The sequence below is a fragment of the Chrysemys picta genome, chromosome 4, assembly GCF_011386835.1.
Source record: "Chrysemys picta bellii isolate R12L10 chromosome 4, ASM1138683v2, whole genome shotgun sequence".
Classification (NCBI taxonomy): Eukaryota; Metazoa; Chordata; order Testudines; family Emydidae; genus Chrysemys; species Chrysemys picta.
Genome location: NC_088794.1, coordinates 115,497,276 through 115,521,487, shown reverse-complemented (window position 1 = coordinate 115,521,487; position 24,212 = coordinate 115,497,276). Strand labels below are relative to the sequence as shown.

Sequence of the window (24,212 nt, the reverse complement as noted above, 5' to 3'; positions counted from 1 at the left end):
TTGCCCTCCGCTGGACTCTTTCCAATTTTCCTACCCACAGCAGCTTGTGAGCAGTGAGGAGCAGCTGCTGGCAAGCTTCACGTGCTTTATATGGTTCAGCAGTCTCCTTTGGAACTAGGGTCTGCCTCTCAGGATGGGCCATACAGCAGCACTAATTAGACCACTGATTCACTTTATAAACTAACAAAAAAACTCACTTCATCCATTTGGCTTCACAAAGAGACCCGAACATGCCAGGGTTGGAGCCCACAATTCCCTTATTTCATCTTAATGACACAAGCATCCTTCTGTTGGAAGTTCTATCAGAAGACACACACACAGTCTGCAGATGTGTCAATGAATCCAATTGGGAGAGCTAGGTACACAGGTGGAGATTGCCATCTTGAAGGGAAGAATCCATGGGGGACAAATGGGAGATCTGAGTATACAGGCAGGAGGAAATCAGGAGGTCTGGGTCTAGCCAATCTCCAAGTTGGAGGACCAGGTGAGACTCCTTTCAGAGTGTGTCTGCAGCATGCTTGGAAACACAATACCTCCAGTGCGGCAGTCTAGAGTACTGCTGTCCCTGCCCTGATCACAAACTCCGTCCCTTTGTGTATTAAACAGATATCCAGGTTCCTGGACAGGTGAAATGTTCCCTTGTGAGCCTGATCAGATGAAAGTAGCATGGTGCCACCACATGAGGAATGTTAGCCCCAGCTGAACACAGCTAGTTCCTGTTAACATTGGGGACAAAAAGGGTTACCCATGTGCTGAGGCAGGTTTCACAGTCGCCCTGTTAAAGACCCAGATTTAGCCATTAATCTACAGCATACGCCCTCTAATCAATGCCTGATCTGTCATTCCAGAGCCCCAAGGGACATGGAAACCAGGAGAAGAGTTTTAGCATGGCTGTAATGCATATCAGCAGACAAGATGTGGCACAATGATGACACGTCATCAAGATCCTGAGCAATCACAAGTTAAGGAGACCTCTTTGGAAAACCCATCCTCCACACCTGAGACCTCACGAGGGGACAGTAGCTGTCAAAGTCCATCAAGATTATTATATGCTACAACGTGAACACCTAATAAAATTGTAAATTAGAGAAGGAAAGGCCTAGTGCATCCCCCAAGGAGCCAAGGCAGGATTACTCCCTATAAGATATTACCCAGGACTTTTTCTGATCTGATTCCAAATGTGCCAAGAGATGGGGCTTTCGCCCTTGCCCTTGGGAGATAAGAAGGCCAAACTCAGAAAAACAACTCACTGCTTAATTCATTACCAACATCCGAAGCGTTAAGCTATAGACAGGCAGGTAGAAGAAAACCAAAGGAGATTATCTCCCAGACAGTTCACCAAAGCCATCCTTAACTTGGGTGATGGGAATGGAGTCTCCAGCAAGTGACTGATGTTAGCTGCACTCAGTAAGATCCTCACACAGTAGCCAAGAGCCAAAAGAATGAGTCTCCCCGGGCAATGCTGCCAGAACTTGTAACTAGGGGTGCTCTTGTTCAAAGGATAACAATGACAACTGGGATTGCGTGGCTTCGAGGAACAGTGATTGTGGGGGTGTCAAGTACCATGTTGGAGGGAATGTCAGTAGCAGTGGCTGCTACAAAGTGAGCAGAGATGACATAAAGGGACAAATTTGTGAGTCCAACAAGAGTCAAAGTCCTGGCAGGCAGCATGGCTGTCCTCATATGCTCAGTGCCCTGCTGTAAGACACACGCCATACCTCCTGTGCCACCAGAGAGGTTACTCATCTGTGTGAGGGCCCAGCCACTGCTGCAGGTGGCTTCTTTGAGGATTGCCATCAATGGGCATCACTTTCCTGACAGGCGAGCAACCAAGCAGAGGTAGCTGCCGCACCAGCACAACCAGTCTCCACTGCCTTTCAGTTGACTAATGCAGGCCCATTTGTTCTGGGTGACATTAATGCTTCTTGCCATCTATCTCAGACTCTTTAAATTACTGTTTTATGGCCAAAGTCTTTTTCATAATTGATAAAAATCTTTTTATATGCTGGGTTATTGAAAAAAGTGAGGTTTTTTATTCCTCATTATAGTTTTAATATAAATGTGTTTTTTATCGATAGCTGCTTGGAAGGCTTGTGCAGAGGGTGGGGGGGGCGCTGAGATGGGCACAACCTCCCCTTCCATTTCCCCATCATCCTCATCTTCATCACCTCCAGCCATCAGGGCAATAGCCCTGAGATCCCATCTTCAAGACAGATGAGTGATGGAGTCAGACTGTCATCCACAATGAGGAGAATCCTGTGATGGGGAGCAGGAGATGAAATGCAAACAGAACTCAGACTCATCAACCTTATTACAGCTCCCAGTGTCAGTGAATAACGTGCATGGGGGGGGGGGGGGAGAAGCAGCAGCTTTCTGGGGTCAGCCTCACCCCAGCATTTCCCTGATGCGAGGGTCACACACCATTAAGACAGTGTTAATAGAGGCCCAGCAGAGCAGTTCTGAAACAGAACTGAAAAGAAACTGAGCTTTTGGCCTGGAGGTATTACGGTAATTGTAGCACAGAATACACAGCACAATCCCCAGGGTCACACAGCGATGCAGGGGATGCAACAATGCACCTCCTAGAAACGTGTGAGTGACCCGGTATTCCCTCAGGCCAAATGACAGTACTGCAGGGTATGAGACCCACTGCCACAGGACTGTGCAATAGTACAGGAGCTGTGACAAATCCCCTGGGATTGCAGACTGGCCCCACTGCAGAATCAGCCATACTCCCCGAGGGCTGTGCAACACTGCCAGACATGCAATGCACTCCTGGGGCCCACCGCAGAATTTGCAGCAGCCTGCCCTAGGGACCATGTGATCCAGCAGGGCATGTGGCTCCCTCCCTAAGGGTAGCATTACAGGGCCAGCTGCAGAATGTGAAGCATATACCCTCGGGGACAACATGACATTATAGGACATGCAATGCAGTCCCCTCAGGCCATCTGAAGGCTCAATTGCTCCCCTAGGGGGATGTACAGTGCGTCAGCAGCTCTGTAGCTCAGGAGAAAGAAAAACCCCTCTAAAGCTTGACACTCTGCTGATGGGCTTCAGAGGGATAAGAGTCCTTCCTCCCATATTTCTCAGCCACAGCAAAGGCTGCCGTGATGTGGAGCACAGAATGTGGTAGGAAAGAAGAGAAGAGCTGAATAGGAGCCCAGAAAGTCTATGTACTTTTTTCTCTGCTCCAGCCTGCATCAGCTTATGAGACACACACACACACATGCACTCACCCATGAGACTGTTTGACCCTTTCTGTAAACCAATTCTGCAAGAGTCATGCAAAGCCAGAGGAGACACAAAAACAAGGTCCACATCATGTAGAGTTATTAGAGCTCTCATGGCAAAAACCAAGGTGTCATCCCGGATCATGGGTACATGCGGACATTAAAGGTCACATGGCAAGTGTCAGGGTGTTAGTCCCATTGTCCTAGCTCCATTCCAATTCTCCCTAGCCTCTGCCCCCATCCCCCAGCAGCTTCAAATAGCTGTGGGATTCTTTGTCACTTCCTATCAAACGGCTCTGTGCAGTGTTCAACAGCAACTATGTTCCACCAGAGGTATGGATGCATTTCACTGCTGGGTGAATGATCCTGGTACATATGATCTGGCAAGCACCTTGGGGTCCTTAGGCGCAAAAGAAGCTACAGGAATGTAGTTCCCTGTCCTCCCAGGCCACATCTCCGCCAGTAGGGAAGGCAATCTATCTGGTGAGGAGTATTTCACTTCACATCACAGCCTCAGGGCCATGACAGGTACATAAGTTAGGAATATGACAAGAGCAGGGCCCTTGCCCAGGGCATGGGGACCCCTGAACTACAGCTGTCTCTACAAAGCCAGCCCACCTGAGCTACAGCACAAGATGTGCTTCTGTCATACCCTCTCCATTGGCAAAGAGGGGGGCCTGGCACCCTTCCCCATGACCTGCTCTGCTCAGCACGTGAGCTGGCTCATTTCACAGCAAAGCAGTCCTTAGGCAGCAGGGAGAATCTGCAAGTAATTGTAGGCAAAAATGATGGGCTCCCTGACAGCACTCACGCACCAGGCAGTGAGACAGCTGTGTTCCCCCACCTACTCCCACAAGGTGGAACTGGGTGGAGGCCCCTTTCAAAGCCGGGCCCTTAAGCTATCAAGCCGGCTATGGTTTGGGTCTGGCTTCACGAGAGACAAGCCTTACTCCTCACACGCTTCCCCATTAGCTGAGATCGGACACAGCACCTGAGGTAATAGTCCCCAGGTTTAAACATCAGAGGCAGGGGTGTTCTCGGGGAAGAGGGGATGGACACACACACACACACACACACACACCATAGTTGTGCAAATCAACCCAGATGTGCCTGTGTGCATAGAGCGGTGCGGGGGCTGAAGGCTGTCATTTTCACTGGGGTCCCACGTTCAGTGAAGATAGAGTCACCAGACGTCTCAATATTGTCAGGACCATCCCAATATTAGGGGCTTTGTCTTAGATATGCAACTATATCACTCTCCCTGCTGTCCGCCCCTCCCCCCAAAAAAGTGTCCTGATTTTTCACACTTGCTCTTTGGTCACCCTAAGTGAAGAGCACTGATCAGAAATCATCCCAGCCCTGGCGATCACATTCAACCCTGCCAGCAATAAGAGTGTAAAATTCATTAGGCGCTTTACTTATTATTAATGTGGGGCTGGGGCTAGAAAAATCTATGATGAGACTGCAGGGAAGGAGGAAGTGCCAGAATCCTTCTTCGCACACCCCAGTGCCAGACAAGGAGTTCCGCCCAAGTCCCTGCAAGGCCTTCAGCTGCCTCTTCTAAAACAAGACGCTCTCCAGTAGGCCAGGGCTGGTCTGCCATCTACTGGTCATTGGGAGCAGAACTCTTAGAACAGCTGGGCAGGAGCAGGCCCGGTACCTGGGAGAGGCAGCCTCCTTTGTCTGCACTTGGGTGGGTGGCAGGGTTTGGAAAGTCTCCAGCTTTGATTTCTAATATGCCTGTTTGGTGGTTCTGTTTGGAGGATAAGTTAAACTCCATCCTGGCTCAGAACCCAGCTTTATTAGAGCTCCCCCCGACAGGCTCCAGGAACAGGGAATCAGAGGTCTGGGCTCACTCGAACCTACCAAAGGAGATTGAGAGGAACTGACAGAAACTTCTGCAGGGATCAGGAAAGTCCAGAAAGACCCGGTTTGAAAACCAGGGGACATGATCTACATGAGGAAGCTGGGAGTAGAGAGGGCATTTGGGCACAATGACTCTCCACAAAGGGAAAAAAACATCTGGGATAAGTGAAGTGATCAGGGGAGGAGTCAGATGCTGTGGATATAAGTGAGCTGGACAGACGCCTAGATTTATGTCTGTCAAAGGAGGGGACTAAGGGGTCTGCGGGAAAGGCTGGAAGGTGAGACTCAGACTGATTAAAAAGGGTCTGTGGGTGAGGATGGGCTGGAGAGTTGACCAGAACTGAGCTGTGTGAGCATTTCAATCTGGGCAGGATGGGGACCATTGTGGGGCTGGATGGGAGAGGGCAAGCTCAGCCTTGTTGGGGTGTGCAGGAGGGCCAGATAGGCGGTTACACTGGGAGGTGCATTGGGACCAGACAGAGGTAGGACAATGAGTCAGAACATGCAGTGTGGCTGGAAAGGAGAGATGTCAGGGAGTCTAAGCCACTTCGCAGTGCACTGGAAACCAGAGGACTGTCCCTGAGGTGTAGCCCACAGGTATTGATATTTGCTAGGAAAGGCACAGGTATAAGTTGAGGCAGTAATGCAACAAGCCTACAAGCCTCAAGGCCTGTAAAACAATAGATTAGCTAAACTAATCCAGGCATAAGGCCTCAAAAGCCTTAGCATAAGCAGCTAACCAGGAGTAACCCTCGATCATACAGGATAAAACGCTGTAATAAACAAGTATGACTAAACTGTTGACAGGTAACTCAAAATGCTAATTTATACCAGCTCTAGCTATTTTAAGTTAGGAATATCAGCAGATGTCCAACCACAAGAATGCCATGGTAACTAATTGACGTGTTTGTTAATGAGCTTGAGGTAAAAGGCCCAGTAAGCTATGGGGGAAGGGCACCCCAACATTAGAAGGGTGAGGAAATACAGATAAGGAAAAGGGGCGGAAACCGCTACCATACCGAATATGCACGAGGCACAGCGAGCATCAGCATAACACATTATAAAAGTTCTATTGCAGCCTGCGTGCCTCGGGAGATGCCAAGATGATAACACCGCTGCTGCGGCTGCTGAGGAGGATGACTAACACTTCAGGCTTTTCTAAAAGGGAAGGTGTGAATATACTGATGCTCAGATGCAGGGTGTTTTGGCCATCTTATATTATCTATTTTGCTGGGTTGGAGTGTTTGTGATTTTGCTAACAGTGCTAATAAAAATATTACTAACTTGTCTCGTTGGTGCACACCGGGGTTCTTGTAATAACTATATTTCTGGGTCTGATCATGAGAATCCTGTCAAACCACAGAATGCGAACTTGGAATTACTATATAATCAACAGATCAGGCAACAGAGAGTCATATTTGGGGGGTGGGATGGCCAGCATTGGAGCCAAACAGAGGAGACAGATATCAAGGACCCATGGAGGAAAGGAGTTGTTGCACAGGTTGCTGAATTGGTCCTCATCCAGGAGGGAGACCTGGGTACTGTGGTGAAGGATGCTCTGGAAATGCCAGCCAGTTCCTCCCCCTGTTTCTAAAGTCCATTATTTGATTTGATTTTAAAAGAGCTAGTTTTAAAGTTTACTGATTTGGTACGACCAGAAAATATTTACTTTCTAGAGCTCCTCATAAATCCTTCAACCTTTTGTCTGATCTCAAGTTCCACTGAAAGTAGTTTGGCTACATTCCAAAAATATATGTAAAGAGGGGTGGAGGAGAGGAAAACTTTGGGGATGGGACACATGCCTTGTCAAGTTAGGTTAAAAGAACAGATACAAATCAGAGTTGAATAAACTTTCCTTCCCTCTGGCGCTAACAGCTCCCACTTGTGTTCCCTGTAAGCTGCGTGGTTGGGTGGCTGCCCAGGAGAGATTCAAGTGCTGTGCAGTTGATTAGCAGAGCCACACACATCCAGCCCGCAGTGTGTGTTCAGGTGCCCCTCCCACAGGCTGCTTTGCAGCCACCTTGCTTCTGCAGCTGCTCCCGGGACCCTCCTGCTAGCTGTGCGGGAGAGGGGAGGAGGAAGGAGGGTGCTGATGTCATGGTGTTCCCCTCCCCCAGCTTCTGTACCCTATCTCCACAGAGCAAGGTAGAGAGGAGGGGAAAAGGCTTAGGACTCACAGCAGCTCTGAGGTTTGAACAAGCCTTCGGGTGAGTGAGTGCCTTAAAGAGACAGCGCACAGTCTCTCAGAGACTTCCCCAGCAGCCCACACACACACACACACACCCCATCTCTCCCCCTCCTCCCTGCCCATGTGCCCCATCTCCGCAGAGCAGAGGAGGGGGACATGGATCAGGAGGAGGAGAGCTTTCAGGGAGTGCCTTAAATATACAGTGGACGGACGTCTCTCAGAAACTTCCCCAGCAGCCCCCCCCCCCCCCCACACACACACACACTCTCTCTCTCTCTCTCTCTGTGTCACACACCTCCCAACACTGTTGTTGTTGTTCTTGGTACTTCCTGCAATGTACATATATTCTCTGTAATTTTATTCTTTCAAAGTGTTGTTATTTGAGTTTTTTGACTGGTCTATGCATTTCATAATTTTTATTTCTCTCTTACACTTAAATTTAATTCTTTGAGTAGTGAGTTCTAAAATGCCTAACTTGTCCTGGCTGGAGTAATTATCCCTATTGATAACTTTTTAAAAATATATATTATATCTAGGTTTTTTGCTTCCACTGGTGGCGCACATCTGCACATTACTTTGGTTCACATAACAAAATTAATTCCGCACATGGGTGGAAAAAATTAGAGGGAACATTGGCTCCCACCCTTGAGTGTTTCCTGAAATTTAGTGAAATTTCCTTTGCTCAGTGTCATCCCATTGCTCCTATTCATACTCTCCTGGAAAGCCTCATCCCCAAGGTTTTCCTCTCCTCCACCCCTCTTTACATATTCTTTGACAGTTGTCACTTTTGACATGGTCATTTAAGCAACCTACTATGACTGACATTAAAAACACAGCATTTGCTGACAGTGCTCACAATGGGACATTGGCGATTATTTATTATTTTTATTCCAATAGCTCATATCTAGCACTAGGCACTGTCCAAATACATACAGATCTGAGCTGTTGCAGTATTCCCATATATTTAGAATAGGAGAAGACAGTGTGATCCACTGATTGGCATGTATTATGATTCTCCTTCTATGTCTGACCAGCAGAAAAGAGTCATCTTCTACTGCTCCAAGCTAACGGATTTAGTCCTGTAGCTCAAGAGGGAGCGCTCCACGCTGCAGTGCTGAAGGTCCTGGGTTCCAACACAGCTTATTGGCCCATGATAAGAGTTCTTACATCCCCACAATCTCCTACTACAGGAAGTGCTGTCCACTGTATGCATATTGAGCTCTTTTAATCGTTGCTCATAAATCAGGCCCATCAGCCTCCTGATCATTTGTGCTGCTCTTTGAGAACCCTGTTTATTTCTGTTTCTCAGGTGCATGGGGCTTTAAGAAGCTATTCTAGGTGGGGTCACATTAAGGCCACCTAGAGAAGGACTACTCCCTCCCTGCACCATGACATGATGCGGCTGCATATTCAACTCAGTATTACTGTTTTTTTTCCCCTCCCTACCACATCCCATTGCAAACTCCTGTCTAATTTGCTGGCCATTCTCACCCTTAATCTCTTTAGCCTTTGTTGTTTGTCAGATTTCTCCCTGCAATATCACTTTTTTTGGTGGGTTTTCCCTCCCAAATCTGTATTGATCCAGGTTGAACCTCATTTCATTACTTTCTGCCCCTGCTCCCACCCATGACAGTTCTGCAAATGAATTCTACAGCAGCAAGATTGGGCCCTAGGTCCGTTTGGATCATTTCTTTGAATCTCTCCGGAGTTCAGGTTCATTATCTGCTTCGAGTCCATTTTAGCTGCAGGTTTCCAGGCATCATGCTGTTGTCTGTGGGTTCCTGCCCACCAAGGTAATATTTCAATATTCCATCTCCCACTCCCACCCTCTTACCAAAATCCCAATTTTCAATTCAATGTTTTGTTTTTAAAATGTGGTGAACATATTTCTACGCATGGACTAACTTCATCCGTGGTGTAAACCCACGGCCTTCTACAGGTTCCAGCAAGGAGGCCTTCAGCAGATTAGGCTTCTCAAAACCCTTTTTGTTTTTAACTACCTTGACTCAGTTGCCTATAACTAATGGACTCAAGCAACTACCTCTGACCTCATTATGATCCACCCTTACCAACGCCTTTCTTTTTCCCCATTTTTCTTCCCTTATCTCTATCTAATTCTTTCTTCTCTGTCTCTTTTAATACCCTTTTCTCTCTCTCTTTAGCATTCCTATTTGCTTCCTCTGTCTCTTTAAAATTAAAGATCACCCCGACACTGCCCATGTGAGTGAAGTGAATGCTAAGAGGAAAGGCTGCTGCTGAGAGGGGGATTCTAGCTGCCTCGCTGGGAATCAATGAGGCATGGAAAGCTCATCTAACTCCTGAAATGCTGAAAGAAACCAGGGCGGATCAGTGGCAGCTGAAAATGCATTTAAGAGAGAAGAAAAGGCCCCGTCATCGAGCGCCCCATTCAGCTACAGAGAGAAGCAGCGTGTGCCGAGCCAGAGGCGGCTGCTTTTGTGTTTTAATACTGTCTAATCCCAGACCAGCTTCCCTCTCCACCCACCACAGGGGAAGGCTGGCTGAACCTCTACTCTAGGGAGAAGCTGGAGGATGGGTACTGCAGGGAGTGGTTACACTGGCCTGTTTCTCTCCCTCCATCTATTTGCTGTGCTATGAATCCAGCTGGTACTAACCATGCAATGAAGCTGGGGGGGGGTGGGGGGGGTGTTGGTCTCACACACAGGCAATATGAAGGCTGGTCATAAGCTGACATTAACTCTGCAATTGAACTATGAGGAAATGCTCACTGTCATTCATGAATATCCAACCCCTCATGTCATTGATGAATAGCCACCCCTACAACTTACACAGAGCCAGACCCATCCCAACCCCTAAATATCCACCCAGAACACCCCCCTACAAACTCCCAGGTACACACACCTAGCCATACTACCCACACCGCCAGGCACTCTCTCCCCAATACATTCCCAGACACGTAGCCATAACATAAAGTACCTGACATGCACCCCTTGCTCCCACACTACCCAACCCTCCCCCAGCAACCCTGACCCATTTACCCCCACCAACATTCCCTACCATTACCAGGCATAAAGCTGCCCCTCCTCCACACATACCACTCCCGTCCCCACTGCTCCGCTTCATACCCACTCTCCCTACGGCCTACTCCCTACATCCGAGGCGCTCCTCAGCCTGGGGGTAGAGCTGTCACCATGAGGGATGAGTTGAAAAGCCGCAGGATATCACACTTACTTCACTCCCAGGCCCCAAGGGTTAATGGCGCAGCCTCCTTTGCTACTCTGTTGCCTTAGTGTCAGCAGCAAAAGCGATTTATGCTGTTATTAAAGGGACTTATTTATTTTTTTTCATCTGGGGTTAATTAGGGGCTTGTGAAAGTAAAGGGCTGTCAGTGCCAGCTACACATAGTAGAGAACAGCCAGAGGCAGTGCTATCTGCCCACACATAGATCTGCCAATGCACCTCGCTCCTCAACTGCAACACCCCCGCATTCCAATCCTGGGGAACCCCATAGCTCTGCTCATGGCCCTCAATCCTGACCTCTAGCACCCCTGCTATTCCCCTCCCAGGCCCTTGCGCATACAGTTCTGCTGATGTCCCTCATTCCTGCCCGGCAACCCTCTCCCCCTCCCCTGTAATTCTCACAAGACTTTGCCAGCCATGCCCAGCAATGTGTGGGAAATACCACACTTGCCCCAGAGCTAGGATAAGATGACTCCCACAGCTGTCTCTCTTGTAATCTAAGTCTTCCAAAGCACAAGGCCAGTGTCCTGAACTCCCTTGTCATGTTTCCATCTATGTAGGAAAATCACCAAGCAGCTCATTGCTCCTGTTTCCCTCTGGCTAGCTGCCCAGAGCTGCCATGCTGCAGCTGGTTTGCCTGGCAGGCCAGTGAGGGCTGCAGTGTCTCCTACCTCTTTGCCCAGGTCCTCACGGATCACTTGTTCAATCTCCTGCATGCTGCTCTGAGGGGCCTGGCTGTGTAGTACCTTCAGGGTGCGAGTGTATTCCTCAGGCAGAAGGTAGTCGAGTGCCCCCAGATGCTGTCCCACTTTGATGAAGGTGCCTCTGTTGGCACAACACAGGTCCCGGAGGCGTTCCGCAGAGCGCAGATGCACCTGCAGAGAGATCAAAACATCAGCCAAGCCCCTTTCTCCAACTCTTTGCTCCTTATTCCTCCCTCCACCTTTCCTCCCCCCCCCTCGCCCCCCCACGCATGCACACACACTTTTACTCCCTTAGGTTTCAAATGCAGCTGCTTTTTTTTTTTCTTTTCTTCCTTGGAGGTGCACCTGCATCACCTATTGTCAGCTAAACTCCGGGAATGTGTTTTGTTGATGAACAGGAACTGACACAGAGCCACAGGAGGCGTGCCACAGCATAAAGCAAAAGTCAGGACCATTGCTCCCGTTTAAAACACACATGCAGTGGAGTAAAGTGGGGGAGGGAGGAGAGGGAAGACAGATGCCATCCTGAGGGTGTCAGCACAGAAACTTCCTCGGGGGAAGACATTCTATTTAAAGACACAGCAAAACAAAAACAAAAAGTATTTTCTGTCAATTTAGCAGGGGTAAATGGTGCTGATGGGCAGCTCCTCGGCAACAGGATCCTATTTACCAACAGAATAGCTACAACCTGTGCAGTGGCAGAGCCAGCTTAGCACTCAGTGCTGTTCCACCAACCTACTCTGCCCTCCCCCATGCGCTGGGATAGGACGCTCTCCAGGGCCCATTCGGCCCTTGCCTCTCTGCTCGGACAGCCACCAGGGGCCTATTCATGCCAACTGAAGTGTGGTTTCAGTGAAGTGAACACTAGGAATTAGGAGACCTCAAATTCATTTCACATTGGCCAACAAGCAGCCATCAAACTACAACTGTAGACGCTACAACACCACCACAAACAAGTGTAAACGTCTACTGGCCAGGTCTGGATTTCAACCGGTGACCCTGAATCTGTATCACAAAAGTGTACCCGTTACCTGACCCTTTAATAGCAATGATTTATTCTGCCTTACACTATTACTAGGAACGCTCCCTGTCTGGGGCACAGGCACACTCAACATTCAGGAAAGTAATAAACTGTGATTGACTTTATCCTGCTACATTATTAGAATTCCAGCAAATTTACAAGTAAAAAGACTCATGCAGATAGCAGAAAAGTATAGAAATGGATGGAAGTGGCTAATACCTCACGGCATCAGGTATCAGCAGTCAGTCAAATCCCAAACAGAAAAGCAATTCTGGAGTGAGCTCCCTTTTTCAGTGACATTGCCACAAACATCAGCTCCTAACAGTTCACACCCAGTCACTCAGAATACCCGGAGAAATGACCAGCAAAAAACTAGCATTGGTGTAACTTTCAAAAGTTAAAAACAAAAAACAAAAACAAGCACTAAAAAAGGTAGGAAATACAGAGCTCAGGTTGCAAGCTCAGCCTTTACTCTGCTCACTACCCCCTGCTTATGTTTTAACATATAGGCTATGTCTGCACTGCATCGGGGAAGTGTAATTCCCAGCTCGGGTAGACTTACATATGCTGGCTGTGATCGGGCTCGTGTGCTAAAAATAGCAGTGTGGCCACAGTGGCAGAGGTAGTAGCTTAGACTTGTACCTAGGATCTCAGACAGGATTGCACTCAGGCAGCTAGCCCAAGCCACTGTCATTACCACCAGAGCCACACTGCTATTGTTAGCCCACTAGCTAAAATCAGAGCTGATCTGTATATATCTACTCGAGCTGGGAATTACACCTCCCAGCTGCAGTGTAGACATACCCTTTATATTAAAACATAAGCAATGTGGTATTGGGCAGAGTTAAGGCTGAGCTTTCAACCTAAACTCTGCATGTCCTAACTTTTAAGTGCTTGGGTTGAATACTCTTCTTATAGCATTATGAATTATTGATCAATGAATACAACAATGTGGGATTTTACATCCAGTCTCACATCCAGTAAATTGCAATACAGGACATTCAGTCCTCAGACTTGGTTCTCAGTCTTCAACAGTTTTCAAGTACATAAAAGGTTGTTACAAAGAAGAGGGAGAAAAATTGTTCTCTTTAACCTCTGAGGACAGGACAAGAAGCAATGGCCTTAAATTGCAGCAAGGGTGGTTTAGGTTGGACATTAGGGAAAAATTCCTAATTATCAGGGTGGTTAAGCACTGGAATAAATTGCCTAGGGAGGTTATGGAATCTCTGTCATTGGAAATTTTTAAGAGCAAGTTAGACAAATACCTATTAGGGATGGTCTAGATAATCCTTAGTCCTGCCATGAGTGCAGGGGACTGGACTAGAAGACCTGTTGAGGTCCCTTCCAGTCCTACGATTCTATGATTCAAGGTGCTCCATGGCCCAGGCCCAGCATATGTAAAAGATCACATAAAGAGTGAAGACCATTGCTCAACAACTCCACTTCTCTGGCACAGTGGAACTCTTGACTATAAAGCTTGTCTGTGCTGGAGATGGAGTTTTCTCAGGGGCTGCTCAGAGGCTGTGGAACTACAGACCATCACAAGCCTCACCACCTTCTGCTTCAAGTGCAAGACATATTTCTTTGACCAGCCTTCTTCCGTTTAAACATAGAGCAGTGTCTACATTAAAAAAAAAAAACCCTCAGACTCAAACCCAAACCCTACATTGCACACACAATTCTCTTGTGAGGCTGAGAGAGAATGAACCATACATGACAGAGGTTAGTCGTGTTGCTTAATGTGCTACTGGAAAGCGCTCCGAAGCTATGGTAATTATTGCGGTATAAGAACCTGTGTAGAACAGAATAGTGGAACAGGGAGACCTCCCTGTGATCCTAAGAGCCCCTCAATGTCAACTCCAAACAAGTCAAGCTTGAAAATTGGGTCCAGTGTCTCACTCAGGGAGTACAAATTTGGAGCCTAACTCCTCAGTATCCTGAAAGAGCACTAGGGTCCCTTTAGACAAAGCAGGGTACATCCTCCAGCTCCTTGCCAGCAGGTGAGGGGACTCTGACAAAAGTATGCCTGGAGGGGACTCAAGAAGTTAAACATCCTTGGGGGAGGCTGCAGTAGATGACATCAACCATTTAACACCCCAGGACAGATCAGTGCAGACAGCATTTTGGCAAAATGAATTTCCACTCTCTGAAAATAACTAGCATGCGCTCACACACAGACACCCTCAACAGGATGGACTGCTGTAAATGCTTTGTCCCTGAGCTCCAATCCCTCCACTGGTGTCCAGTCCACTTCCCGTACCAGTTCAACACCTGGTCCTGATCTTCCCAGCACTCAAGCAGCTACATCAGTGATAGCATCTCTCCTTTGGGACAATGCACCTCACCAAGGCCAGAAGAAGCATGCAGGAGAGTCAGAGACAAATCTCTCTCAATCAAGGGGATTCAGCTGTGAAACGAGCTGCTAGAGGAGGTCAAACCAATCCAGAGTCTGACCCCTTTCAGGGCACCCTACAAAACCCTCTTCTATGACAAAGCATTTCTCACTATAAACAACAATACCTTAAAAGAAGGGGAATGGAGCAAAGCAGAAAACTCAGGAGATACATGAGGGGATATTGTATGCAGACCTCATTGACCTATGAATCACATAGATACCAAGGTGTTGGGCACTCCAGAAAACCCAAAATAGATCAGACAGGTAGATGGATGTGTCAACACACACACATAAGCTTACATGTGCACACGCAGACGCACACACCTTTGCGAGTGTAACCCATACTACAAAAGTGCACACACCTGCCACAGCTCAAAAGTGCACTCAGATTTACATACACAAAATGCTGCCTTCAGGTTGTCTGGGCTGCAGTCACAGGTAAGAGTGTGCTGCATTTTATTGGACTCCTTTGATTCTTTTGTTGTGGCAACTAGGTTCTTGACCTGGCAGTTCCCCCTGCCTCTGCCTTGTGTGTATGTGTATGGGGAGAGATGGGGGAGACAGGCAGAGAAAGGGAGTGAGGAACGGAAGGAATGAAAGAGAAAGAAACAGCAAAAGAGGGAGAGAGGGAGTAATAAGGATGAAAGAGAAAGGGGCCAGGAGGGAGCCAGAGCAGCTGGGCAGTTTGTCACAGTACACGGAGTTCAGCCCATTATAGGAAAACAGCTTTTATGCAGCTTGGATAATTGTCCTCAACACACTGTCTCCAGCAGAGGAGAAAAAAATCCAGCAGCCAGTGAAGGCAGCGGGAGGCAATTGCTGTCTATAGCTCCCCAGAGTTTGCCTGTATTCCAGGGGAGAGGAAGGACAGGCTGGGGGCAGCCGGTTTGAATTAAACACGGCCAGCCCCACTTGTGTTCTAGGATCTCTGATGTGGGAAGAAGGTCAGGCCAGAGCCCTGTGTGCTCCCAGAGACAAAATGGGAACCAGGAATATGCTGCCCCCACACAGCTCGTAGTCCCTGCCAGGCGAGAGAGCCAAACCAAAGTTTCCCGCATGGCTTACTGCAGAGCACTAAGCATCGGGAGGCTCCAGGGATTGACACAAGGCACTAGACATCAAACCCAGGTCTCCTGCATGGCACTGCAGAGCATCATGTATCAGGCTGGCCTGGAAAGGGAGAGACTGGAGCTAGGGACTGAACCCCAGTCTCTTGTATAGCAAGGCAGGGCTCTCGTCTCTTCACCATCACTAAGCACTAGGCAGGCCAGGGGGTAAGGGATTGGCGCTGCGAATGGAATCCAAGTCTTCTGTGTAGCAGGACAGGGAACTAGCTCTAGGCTGGCACAGGAAGCACAGGACTGAGGCTGGGAGTCATTTACTCACAGAAAGCTCCCCAGCCCAGAGGCAAAAGAACGGGAGAATCTGTTCCTGACTGACGTTCTAGCCCCGAAGTCCCCTCTCTTACACATCACCAGGGTCCCTGCTGTGGAAGCAAAGACAGCCCACCTCTCCTCTGCCCCAGAGACAGCAAAGGCATGCCCTGCGGAACTTTGCCACCCCTTAGGAAACTCCAAATACCTCCAGCACACACCACCTTGCACTGTGAGGAGTTATCATCCTACTGCTCAGAGAAAGGCACCCACATCTAGGAGGGGCTCTCAGGACAGCAGGAGCAGCAGCAGAAAAACAAAAACAGAACAATGCTCTCCTCCTTCCACAAATTTGCCCCATTTATGCTGGAAGTACTGATGGAAGCATTGTTGGCTCCCAGGGCCACTGTCTGGGTCTTTGGCCTTGCTTTTCCAGGGTGGTGAAAGAAATTAGAGTATGTCTGGGGCCCTCACTAACACACTGATGATGAGGGGAATCTACCATTAGCCCTAAAACATAGGGCAATAGTCCAATCAGTGCTAACGGGACCAGTTCTATGTAGAAACTTCACAAACCCACCATCCAGTATCTAACTTCCCTTTTCTTAGCGACCTAATGAAAAAGCTGGCAAAAAATGGTCTCCAGTACCCACTGTTAGCTGCCAGGATCCTGGACTGCTGCCAATCAGGCTTCAAATCAGAGTATGGGACATAGAAGGCACTTGTTCCTCCGGTGGATGATCTCCTCCTGATTACAGACAAGGGAAGAGCACCACACACATCCTGCTAGACCCCTCTGCAGCATTTGATACCACTGATCACAAGATACTTCTGCTCCACCTCTAAGAAGCTACAGGATTTAAATAGAAATGTCCTGAAATGGCACAGGTACTTCCTCCAAGACCCAACCTAGAGGGTTGTCATGGGCAACTGCCTCTCCAAAGCCCTCACCTGCAGAGCCCCCTTGGCTCAATCCTCTCCCTTTCTAATATCAGTGAATATCTACCTGTAGCCTTTGGGACAGCTGGTGAGACATGGGCTGAAATGCCAGCAGAACACAGACAGCACTGAACTGCACCTCTCCTTTACATCAAACACGAGCAGCACCGTCCGCCAGCTCTCTCAGTGCCTGCCCAAACCAGCACCTGATTGAAGCTGACTAAAGCTGAATCCCAGGTAAGAATGAGATGTTGTTGGCAGGAACAGGGAAACACTGCTAAGAATCTGCTTCCTCTACAACATCCCCACTATCAAGGGCACTTTTGGACTCCTCAATGCTATTGTATGTTCAAATAACCAAAGTGGCATAAAATGCCCACGTATATCTGCCAGCAGCCAGAAGATTATTTCTGATCCTATCAGACACAGGCCAGGTCAGCTTGACCCATATGTTCAGGACCTCAGGCCTACTCAGAAACACAGATTGCCACAAACATTAAAATAGCTTGGAGGTTCTGCACTGGCACCCAATTACACCCCTGCTCCTGCAACACGAAAGTTGATGGGAGCTTTTCCATTGACTTCAGGCCCTAAATGCAGAGTCCAGTTCAAAGTCTCTGTCCAATACTCAAAGACATCCATGGGACTGGCCCTCACTACCTGAGAATTCTTCTGTCCCTCTGCAACCATCACCTCCTACAACAGCAACGTTCCTCTAGAACAGTGATGCTGTCGACCAAGGGGGCAGGCCCGTGACTGCAGGAGACAGAACTTTCCCAGGAGCTGGGCCCACACTATGGGACTCACTACCACAAGGCATAAAAATGAGCACCATCCTCATCATGTTCAGAACTGAATGCAGAGCTCCTCACTTCAGCTCAGCTTCCCCTCAGTAAACCAACCCACAACAACTTAGCTTGTGAGAGAAGATGATTTGAGAGATATCCCTTTTAGAGTAACATGTGGCTAAAGTCCTCCAGAAGGGTCACCAAACCCATCAGCAACAGGACATTGGTGCCAGTCTTGCCTCTGAACCGACGCTCAGTGGTCTGGGTGGGTTTGACAAAGTAGATATCATTTTGCTGGCTGTAAGGGAGGAGGTGGTTGTGATGTGCTCCACAGAGAACAGAGTTGGCCTAATACAGAAGGGCTTCCCAGTTGGCTTGGCAGGAGGGGGAAGATTTGGGAAAGGGGCAGGTGGCTAGACAGGGGTGTGTGCAGACACACAAACATACAGTAGGCAGTTAGCAGGGAAATTATGCATTTCAAATGCTGAGAATCACCAAGATTAAACCTCATTTGGACACTGCTTCAGTACAAATGTCTCCCTGCATATGTGCATGTGTGTGTGTTTTTCTTTCTCTGCACTCATCTCTGAGTCTCTCTCTGTCTCTCCCTCCCTCAGATTCAGCAGGACGAGTTGTCCATATTCCCCATAGTGCCCGCATCAGACACACATGGGTTGGCCCTAATGCTGGGTAAAGTGAACTGACTTGGATTTTCAAAGAGATTTTAATATGGCCCTTCATAAAAGGCTGAAAGAAAAGAAATAACCCCACAGTGTTGAGAGGAAGCTCCTCATGGCTTAAGCACTAGACTCAGCAAGTGGAGAGAGAAGGTAACATTTTCAAAAGTACTTACATGACCCACTGAGTTTCAGGAGACTTATGCTCTTAAATCACTTAAGCGCTTTTGAAAAAAATTACCCAGAGAGTCTTAGTGAACAGCAGCTCCTCAGATCACACAAAAGCTAACAGTGAGATGTCTGAAATGGGACCAGTGCTAGTTAACTTTTAAAGGCAAGGAATTGAGTAAGAAAGAACTAAAAGGTCACATCAGGAAATTAAAATACTTCAACACAAACTTGATTTCATGGTGTTTCTGGCCGGGGGGACCATTAGATCATCTAGGCAGAATCCCAGGTCTGCATCCCCCTGGACACAAAAGGAAGCAAGGAAAGACAAGAAAAAGTAGCAGGGTTAAATGGCAAGTTTCAGGGAAAGTCCTCAAATAAAACAAGGATTCTTTAAAAAGGGTAATGCAGCCCAAATAAAAACCATAGGAAGATGCATAAACCATAGCTGGCAAAAATGAGTGATGGGGATTGGGAGAATTATGGGGGAATCTGAAGAACAAATAGCCGAAGACAAATACAAGTCACCAGAAATTCCTGATCCTGACTTGCACCTCTAGGCACTAGTATAGATACTAATGTTTAAATAACAGTATCAGAAACTGGAAGCCTGTGAGCAAATTGGTGGGTCCACTGGGCAACCAAAAGTGGAGGGAGGATGTTGGGGAGAGAACTACCCCAGAATGACTCTTTTCAGATAATAAAGATAAGGCACTGGCACAAAGTGAGGTGCCAAAAGAGGAGATTGCTGGAACAACTGCAGCATTTCCATTGTGTAAGGCACCAAGAATTGTGAAGGAATTTTAAAAGTGGATGAGCTGCTAACAAAATACACCAGCTCTCATTAAAATCAGCTCTTTTACTCAACAACTGGAAGGTAACAAATGTTGCACCTGTCTCTAAAAAAGGATCCAAGAGTGATCCTGGAAATTATAGCCCAGTTAACCTTACTTCTGTACCAGGTAAATTAGTTGAAACAATATTTACAGAGTGAGCTATATAAATCATCTAGCTGAATGTGATATGATTGAGACAAACTGGCATAGATTTGGGGAAGGAAAAAATCATTCTTCTCCAATCTCCACATACTAGAATTCTCTGAGCCTGTTAACACAAAAGTAAATAAAGAAGAAAGGGGAGATATCTATTTGAACTTTCAAATAGCCTTCAATGAAGTCCTTCACAAACAGCTATTACAAAAACCAAGTAGTTACTGGTAAGAAACAAAAAAAAATATTGTAATGGATCAGAAACTGGCTATTACCTTGTCTGCATTAACCTATTCCCCATCCCCCCCAAAATTCTCAGCTTTTCTACACCCCAATTCAACTCTACCAATGGTTACAAAGGTGGGATCTCTAGTTGAGACAAGGTTCCCGCAGCCATTGGTGTTTTTAACTATCTCATTTTAAACCTGCACTGAGCAGAGTCAGACAACGTGGCAATGTAAATACCAATGACCACAGGAGCCCTGTCTACACTAGCACTTCCACTGTTGCTGCCCCACTGAAGCTGAATCAGTGGTAGCAACACTGGAAGATTTGGGGAGGAGAGACTAGCATAGACACAGCCTAACAGTATGTCTATATTGCAAAAAAGTGTTAGCACTAGCTAACTAGGGTTAAAAGAGCAGTGAAGACACAGAAACTTGGCTCGTAACTCTGATTAACAACACAAGTTCAATAACAGACTGGCCTAAAGGCTTACACACAAACTGCTAACCCGAGCTGCTGTATCTTCACTGCTATTTTAATCCAAATTAGCTAATGCTAACACCTCTTCTTTTTGCAGTGTAGACATACCTAAGAGACAGAAAAAAGCATAGAAATAAATGGTCAATGTACAGCATTGCCAAAGGTTAACAGCAGAGTACCTACCCCACTAAGTGCACACTAATGCTGGTGTTCATTGTATTTATCAATGAACTGGCAAAGGGATGAACAGTGTGGTAGTAACATTTCTGGCTGATATGACATTACCAGGGTTATTCAAGAACAGAAAAAACTGTCAGGAATTCCAGAAGTACCTAACAAAGCCAGGTGAATGAGCAACATGGTGGCAGATGAAATTCAGTGTAGACAAGTGCAAGGTTATGCATGTTGGAAGGAACAATTTGTACTACTCATATGCAGTGATGGGTTCTAAATTAACTGTAACCACTAAAGACCTATGCATCGTTGTGGCGAGCTCAATGAAAACATCTGCTTAATATGCAGTGGCAGTCAAAAAAGCAAACGACTTGTTAGGTTGTATTAAGAAAGGGATAGAGAATAATACTAAAAAATATCATGCCATTAGATACATCCTCACCGTCACTAATGTGTTCAGTGCGGGTCATCCCCTTTCAAAAAAGATAGAGCAGAAACAGAAAAAGGTCCAGAGAAGGGCAGTAAAAATTATTGAAGGCTGTGGTGGGGCAGCTGCCCCACGCCCAGAGAGTGTGGGCTGCGGCAGACCTGGGTGCCTGCACATCCCGGCAGCCAATAAGAGAACGGCTTCTTGCAAGCCAATCAGAGGCCAGATTGGGGACAGCCAATCAGGGCCAAGCTCAGCCATATAAAAGACTGCTCAGGGAGCGAGCACTCAGTCAGTCCCAGACCTTCAGAGGGGAAGGTCTGTCTCTAGAGCTGGGAGGCCAGCACAGTGCAGGCCAGCCTTGGAGAGCAGGAGAAGGTCCTACTCCGTAGTCTGCCAGGCGGCAGGCCTTGAAGGAAAGGGCCTACCGGGAAGAAGGGCCATTGGGGAAGCGGTCCAGAGGAACAGACAGAGGAGGAAGGAGGAGGACAGCAAGGCTGTGGCTAGAGGGCCTCTGGGTCGGGACTCAGAGTAGTGGGTGGGCCTGGGTCCCCCCCTCTTTTTGTTCCTCTTGGCAGTACACCTAGCCATAGGCCGCAGGGAGCGGCCAGCCAAAACTACACCAGATCCTGGACTGTAGGGATCGGACTTGGAGGTGTAGAACTGTGGGTCATCCAGCCCCTGGAAGGGGGTGTGAATGGACCAAGGGACACTGTCTGAGGACAGTGTTCCAGAAGAGGACACTGTGTGTTGGGAGCAACGCGGGTCCACACGCCAACCAAAGGCGAGACAACAGATGGGACGCCACCAGAAGGGGGCGCTGTACTGGCTCGAACCAATTCCCCGAGACGAGCAGTAGGAGGCACCGCGGTGGTGAGTCCCTACCTTGTCACAAAGGCCTAGGGAAAACTTCTGTACAAAAACAGTTTAGTTTAGAGAGGAGAGGAGACGCACAAGAGTGGACAGGAAGGCGTTATATAAAATAATGAATGGCGTAGACAAGGTAAATCCATCGCTTCTATTTTTCCTCATGATACAACAAACAAAGGGGCATTCAATAAAATAGAAAGGCAAAAAATTTAAAGTCTTTTTAAGAAAAAACAACAACCCACAATACATACTTAAACTATACAATTCCCTGCCATAGGCTATCAAGGCCAAGAGTTTAGCAAGATTAAGACTACTTTATATATTTTTTTCAATTTGAAAATTAATAACAACACCACCTAGGTCTTGTATTGTGTTTTTCATCTGCAGATTTCAAAGCACTTTACAAAGGCAGTCCATATCATTAGCCCCACAGTCACAAGAACATCTGCACTTATATTAGAGAGGATAAAAATGAATAAATTGCTTTAAACTTTATTTATCAGGGGATAAGCCAACTTCTAACTCAATGGGATCAAGAAAAACTTCCCTCTATTGGCACCTTATTGCATAATTATCCACAAAGAGGCTTTACAGCTTGCTCTGAAACATCTGGTACTGGCCACGGTTGTTGACAGGACAGCAGATTAGGTTGTGGCCTGATCCACTCTGGCAGCTCCTGTGCTCCATTTCATGTGTTTCTGAATTATTTGGAAGAGGAGAAATAAGAGGAGGAAGGAAGGTTTTATGGCTAAGACACTGAAGTGGGATTCAAGAGATCTCAGTTCTGTTCCTGCCTCTGCTACGGACTTACTGCGCAACCTTGGGTAAATTATTTATTGATCTCTCTAGGCCTCAGTTTGTGTGTGTATAAAATGGGGATAATACTGCTGACCTACTTCACAGGGAGGTTGTGAAGCTTAAATTCATTAATTTTTGTGAAAGGCTCTATAATAATGGAGGCCACTAATTAGATACAGAACTTTGGCACCCAGGTGGTGAAGTCTGATGATGATGCCAAGAACCAGATCCCAGCTGCTACTATGCAGGGATGGGCAGGAGACAGCCTAGAAAGCCCTCCCACCTTTGCAGGGGGCAGATAGAATCCCCCTGTCATGAGCCCAAGGTGTGGAGGAGTCAGTGACACTAGCAGCATTAGCCATTCCAAAGGTGGTGTGGAAGTGGTCTGGCCCTGATCCCTTTTTCTTCCTCACCTCTTAGAGTCAGGAAGCTGGTGATGGGACTACACAATGCAGATGGCTGGTAAAGCCACATAACAGTCCTGTGTAGTCTGGGGGAGTACAAATTACAGAAGGTTGTGAGGAAGTTCAGGCAGATTCAAATACAAAGGGAGATTAGGGAGTGCAGTGGCAGATGGAATTCAGATCAATAAAGATGTTTGCTTAAAATACAGCTGCGATTAGGGTAAAATAAGGTATTTGGGTGCATTCAAAACAAGGGATAGAAAACATAGGACCTATTACAATGACACAACACTGAGCAATGAGACACCTGCATCTGGTGTCCTGTTAGGACTGCATTAACTTAAAGAAGCCCTAGCAGAGATTAAAAAGATTCAGAGAATGGATACTCACAAATTTGTTCAATTTATATACATGACAGGAGTCAATTAAACCAGAATGACCTGTGAATTTACGGCAAATTAAAGGATCTATTTTCTTCAGACAGCACATAATCACCCTGTGGAACTTACTGCCAAAACAGTCAAAAACTGGTGCCGGGGCTGGATCATTTTATCACCAATACAATACATAGCCCACATGCAGCTGAAACAAGGGCAAGCAAAAATCTACTCTGAAAGGATTTTTCCCATGTAGGCTCAAAGTCAAAGGCACGCGCAGACACCCAAACTCACACACATACAAATGCACATGTCGACACTCAAACTCACATGCACACAAACCGAGCCCTGAACTCACATGAACATGCAGACACTAGAACTGACACCTATGGTACATGCACTCAGCCTCACACCACGCTGACACCCAGATTCACACCACCTCTGAAACTCGCAAATCTGTAACAACCAACATCACTGACTAGAGAGGGGCCTGACCTAACCCCCCCAGTTCTGAATGACATTGGATCCTGGAGACATTTGCACTGGTCCTGGGAATCCCAACTTTGCGGGTCAGGCCCACCTCTCCAGCTAATCGAATCCTCTGCAGAGCTAGGAGAGGTGGGGGGAAGTGGCACTTGATGGTAACTGCAGCAAAGCTCTCACATAACCACCAGCCACCTTGCTGGACTCCATCCCTTCCTTGCAGTTGGATGCATGTACAGCTGGTACCGATTCCCTGGCTCATGCTCCATCTTCATTTTGCTCCAAGCTTGGTCATTTGCGCTCTGATAATCTCTCATTACCAATGACCTTGTTGTAATGAGTTTTCATCTGCCTCATATTAATTAGAAACATTTTCATTAGCCAGCTCAATTTTGGGTAAATAGCTAATACAAGCAG

The 24,212-nt window shown here is 47.3% G+C and overlaps 1 protein-coding gene across 7 annotated transcripts in view; it reads right to left on the bottom strand.

Annotated features, from left to right (window-relative positions):
• The window catches only part of ADCK1 (aarF domain containing kinase 1), a 129,506-nt gene that overhangs the window by 65,794 nt on the left and 39,500 nt on the right, over positions 1-24,212 (bottom strand). For 6 of the 7 annotated variants that reach the window (XM_065593430.1, XM_005301666.5, XM_042858558.2 and 3 more), the window contains one exon: positions 11,175-11,378. In XM_065593430.1, coding sequence (XP_065449502.1) covers positions 11,175-11,219 — 45 coding nt within the window. In that variant the 5' untranslated portion in view covers positions 11,220-11,378. Of the gene's footprint in view, positions 1-11,174; positions 11,379-20,878; positions 21,019-24,212 lie in introns of those variants that run through there. The other variant, XM_065593431.1, reaches the window with a different exon arrangement.